Source organism: Sinocyclocheilus grahami, unplaced genomic scaffold, assembly GCF_001515645.1.
Source record: "Sinocyclocheilus grahami isolate Dianchi unplaced genomic scaffold, SAMN03320097.WGS_v1.1 scaffold27.1, whole genome shotgun sequence".
Taxonomy (NCBI): domain Eukaryota; kingdom Metazoa; phylum Chordata; class Actinopteri; order Cypriniformes; family Cyprinidae; genus Sinocyclocheilus; species Sinocyclocheilus grahami.
Window position 1 is genome coordinate 11,751 of NW_015505206.1, and position 4,728 is coordinate 16,478.

Consider the following 4,728-nt stretch of genomic DNA (forward strand, 5'->3'; position numbering starts at 1 on the left):
AACAAGCAAATCAATGTCTTCAGGATTACTAAGGCTATAGGCAGGTGAGTTTTGTTTTCAGGGTTGGAGCTGCACTCTGCTGGATTGCATCTCTCTAGGACCGAACTTGCCTACCCCTGGGTTAGACCATTCCGATTTACTCTAAAGCTTATATAATAATGTTAAGGTACTTTTTATTGCTCCTTAGTCCAGGTCAGTGATGCATCCTTAGACCAGCTCTCTTTCTCAGCTTCCAGCTCATGACTGCCGAGATGGTTGAGTAATTCAAACCACATTATAGCATCTGAATCTGCATCCGCATTCATGGAATGAATCATGTAACCAAGACAAAGAGTGAGAAAGAAAGAGCAAATGTGGCAACAAAAGATGAAGAAAACCTAGACAGAAGACTCATCAAGAGCTACAGTAAGAATCATTGATTGTAGAGTCAATGAAGATAGTTTTCTAAAAGATAGTTTTTTTAGTTTAAGGCTTGTGAGACTTTAGTCAGTGTAGTTACTGGTTATTCATATGACAATATGTAGTTAAAGATACACATTTGGAGTTTTAAGTTTTCAACTTAAAGTAACTTTATATAAGCAAAATATTATAGTTTTTGTTTAGTAAATAGTTAAGACAAATTATTAAGGTGGCCGATAAGGTTTCCTCAAAAGTACTAAAAGAATCATTACAGGAATCATTAACGAACATGTGCTGCTAAGTTGAATCCAAATCAAACCTGAATTAATGGTAGGACATAAACATGGTGATTACTTCTAGGAGTGCATGATGGCATGAAAATATTTGTGTAGCTCTTTAGTTCTGGTTTCTCTTTGCACTGTGACTCAGATTTCTGAAGAGGTAAGGCGAGAAGATCTAAGCAATGAAACCTAAACTGCAGTAACTAGAGGAAGGCAGGGAATATGATACACTATGTGTGTGTTTTATAGAGAAAAGGTTGTGAAAGAGAGAAAAAGGAAGGCAAGCTAAGTATAGATCTGAGTCATTACATTATTAAAGGTCAGCAAATGTCACAGTCGTGAGTTGTTGCCCATAAACACTGACCTGCGATCAGCTGCTTTGAAACTAGACGGCGACTGGTAGTTCTGCACTAACTGCATACAACCCCCCAAAGTTTTAACACACACATGAAAATGTGTACAATTCTGATTAAATAAAGGGCCTTGATGTTATAGACAAAATCTATTAATACTTCAAAGATAAGGCAAAAAACGAAATCCTTATTAAATCAGGCAGAAGGCTCCAGGTGGAGGAATCATGGTGCAGCTGCTAAGTTGCGCGATATCCGTGAAGCCTGTGTTAGCGTCTCTTTGCGTCCTCTTGTGAAGCCCGGGACATCCAGAGTCTGTGTCACAAGGGTGCATTTATACATCTGAGAAACCCAGTATATGTTAAACATTCATCAGAGTTTGTGGTGGGTTTCAGTATACATTATGGTGAACTTTCTTCAGGGTAATAGGCTTATGTTTATTTAGAAGTAGCTATTTTAAGCCAGTGAGTCTGATCGCTGATGTGGATCCATTGGTGCTGTTGAACCAGCTCATCAATGAATAGTCCTTGCTGGGTTCAAAAGGATCAAAGGTCTTGTCTCTGTGTCCCTTGCTGGATGGCCATCATGGCTTCGCTCCTCCATTCTCCTCTTTCTGCTTCCTTGTTTCCTTCACTCCAACCTCTCATCCCCTCTTTATTGTTATATTGATAACATAGCGTCCTCCTCCTCACTGGTTAGGCCTGAGGTGGGGGGGAGTCAGGCTGAGCCCCTCCATCCACTCTCACCACTAGAGGAATAAAGAGAAAGAAAACGTTACACTAATTTATTATTTACTAATTTAAATAATTTTCTTCTCTGTCTTTGACAATTCATTTTAGCGAATCCTTTGGTTCATTCAAAGGATACATTTTAAACACTTATTCCTGAAACTGAATTTTAGTTAATTAGTGCTGATTTGTCCCAAATTACTTAATTGACTGCATAAAATTTCTCTATACAGGATTAATAGTGCACACCAATCATTTTTTGTAATTACACACACACACACAACTATCCAAAAAGATTAGGTCAGTCATTCGTTCGTTCATTTGTTCATTCGTTTGTTCGTCCGTCTGTTTGGTATGTTCATTCATTCATTTGTTTGTTTGTTTGTTTGTTCGTTCATTCGTTCATTTAATTATTTATTAAATGTTTCAGAAAGAAGTATTTTATGCTTACCAAGCCTGTATTTATTTGATAGAAAATACTGTAAAACAGTAATATTGTGAAATATTATTACAATTTAAAATAACAAATTTATTTAATATATTTTTCATTTGTACTTTATTCCTGTGATGCAAAGCTGAATTTTCAGCATCATTACTCCAGTCTTCAGTGTCACATGATCCTTCAGAAATCATCCTAATATACTGATTTGATGCTTAAGAAACATTTATTGTCATTATCAATATTGAAAACAGTTGTGCTGCTTAATATATTTGTATAAACAGTTATACGTTTTTTTCAGGGTTCTTTGATAAATAGAAAGTTCAAAAGAACAGAAACATATATATATATATATATATAATTTTTTTTTTGTTTGTTTTTTTTTGTTAGTGTAAAAATTGCCATTTTATGTTGTCACCCAAATTTATATTGTTTATTGTGCCACACAAATACTGCCTCAATGTAGTAAGCTATGTTTTGCTAGAGTAGATCATTTTCAAAATTGTGGTTTGACTGTAGTTGAACTTCTTTGACTAATGAATAACTTTAAGCAACGTCACAGTAACGTCCCTAAAAGTGAACAGTGAATATTACAGGAATATTACACTAGGGGGCTTTCAGTTTGTTCTAACACTGTTTAACACTTTGTATCTGTGTCGACTAGTCATGGATCACACAACTTCAGTTATGAATATAGTTGACTAGAAAAATTATTATTTGTGCATGAATAGTAGTATAACTTTAAATATTATTGGTGTGCACTAAATAATCCTTTACAGAGCAATATAATGCACTGCCTCATGTCATGTCAAAATGAAATACTGAAAACTTTTTCTCACTAAATAACATGCAGGTTCCATTTTTAGCCGATTTGAGGCGAGCAGCGAGCAGTCCCCCTGGAGCTCTGAGCATCCCGTTCCCCTCTGCCTGCCCTAACCATTTAACTGCAATCACTACTACATTCAGCCTGAGACACAAATGCCTCATTTTCCCACTAACCCTTCAATCTGTTGTCAATTGTGGGATGCCATGGAAACAGTTCCGGAATGCTGCAAGTAGGCTTTTAGTTCTGAGGTACCGTTTTGTGTCTGGAGCAATTCAGAGCTGTGCCATTTGTGTAATACCAAAAAAAAAGACACCTTTTTCCCGTCTTGTATATGACATCATAGCAGTCTATGGAGACAAATGTAGCCATACCCACCCACTGGAGAGACAAAAGTCTACTGTTTAATTAGACAAAAAAAAAAAAATTAGAATTTAAGGGCAAGACATGCCAAGACCACTCAATAGAAAATCTAGGATTCATTCCATATGAAGTAAACTGTGTACACTATAAACAAGCAGTATAAAAAGGCAAAAAAATACTGTAGTGCTCAACAAAAACAAATTTAGATTTTTGGGGGGTAAAATACAACTTAACCCAAAAGCATGTCTATCAAACTGGAGATTGTTTATCATATTCTATTCACACTCTCTATCAAACCTGGAAATGCTACAGTTTTTTGTCCCATGAGGGGCGTCCTACATTTTCAGTGTCCTCAGTGGGGGATGCGGTATTTTGAAATCACATTCTCTCGGCCTACCGAGGGTAGTTCTGACCAAACGTTATGCTCAAGAACACTGAGAAAGTGTGAGAAAATGTGCGTAGGCAAATAGTAAACATAATATTTCAATGTGGCTTCTTCTGTCATAGTTAAATATAGTTCAACAATATTATGCACACTATATGCAAAGGCACATATACAAAAGGCAATGGACGGTTTGTGATTTTGACTCATTTTTTAATGAGTCAAATAAAAATACAAATAAAAACTCCCATGCACAGAAAAGTCTTGAACTGTATCAAATGTAAATAGATGTAAATAGAGAGGCGAGGGACATGTACCTTTAAAAGGATAGTTCACCTTCGTGTTATTACAGATCTGTGTGATTGACTTTCTTCTATATCTTCTATTTATTTGAAATATCTTTAGTATGTCATACAGTATACTAAAGTAAGTCATACAGGTTTGGAATTACATGAAGACAAAAGCTCCAAATGTCAGTGTTAAACCTGCACTGACAGAAGGGGAAATGGGGCATTTAGATGGATGAGAATGAATCTGAAATGTATATATAGAAAGGAAGAAAAGCATAGAGAGATATCAGAAAAGGTGCCTGAAATTTGCTATGGTTCATGCCATATTGCCAGCCTTCGACCAGCTCATAGGATGCACAGCCTGACAGGAATTGTCCCAAATCTCCCGATTAGCCGCTCAGACCTTGGCAGATGGCGTGACTGATCTTCATGTTGAGCAAAGTGTGGATCCATGCGATCACAAGTGCCTGAACCGAAGAGGACTGAATTCCTTTAAAAAATTAAATACCCTTTCACCTTCATCCATCTCCTCTGATATCCACTAATCCATTTGTTCGTTCCCTAGAGTCTAGTGAAAGCTTGGAAAAGTAAGAGCTGCCAGAGAGCGAAAGAGAGGAAGCGAGAAAGAAATACTGGTATACCAGCACTAACTGCTGATGGTCTGTCGGTAACT

General features: G+C 36.7%; 1 protein-coding gene across 1 annotated transcript in view; it reads right to left on the bottom strand.

The window, feature by feature from the left end:
- Positions 1-622: 622 nt before the first annotated feature.
- ngfra (nerve growth factor receptor a (TNFR superfamily, member 16)) overlaps positions 623-4,728 on the bottom strand; it is an 18,061-nt gene continuing 13,955 nt past the window's right edge. The window contains exon 4 of the mRNA XM_016254416.1: positions 623-1,778. Coding sequence (XP_016109902.1) covers positions 1,726-1,778 — 53 coding nt within the window. The 3' untranslated portion in view covers positions 623-1,725. The remainder of the gene's footprint in view (positions 1,779-4,728) is intronic.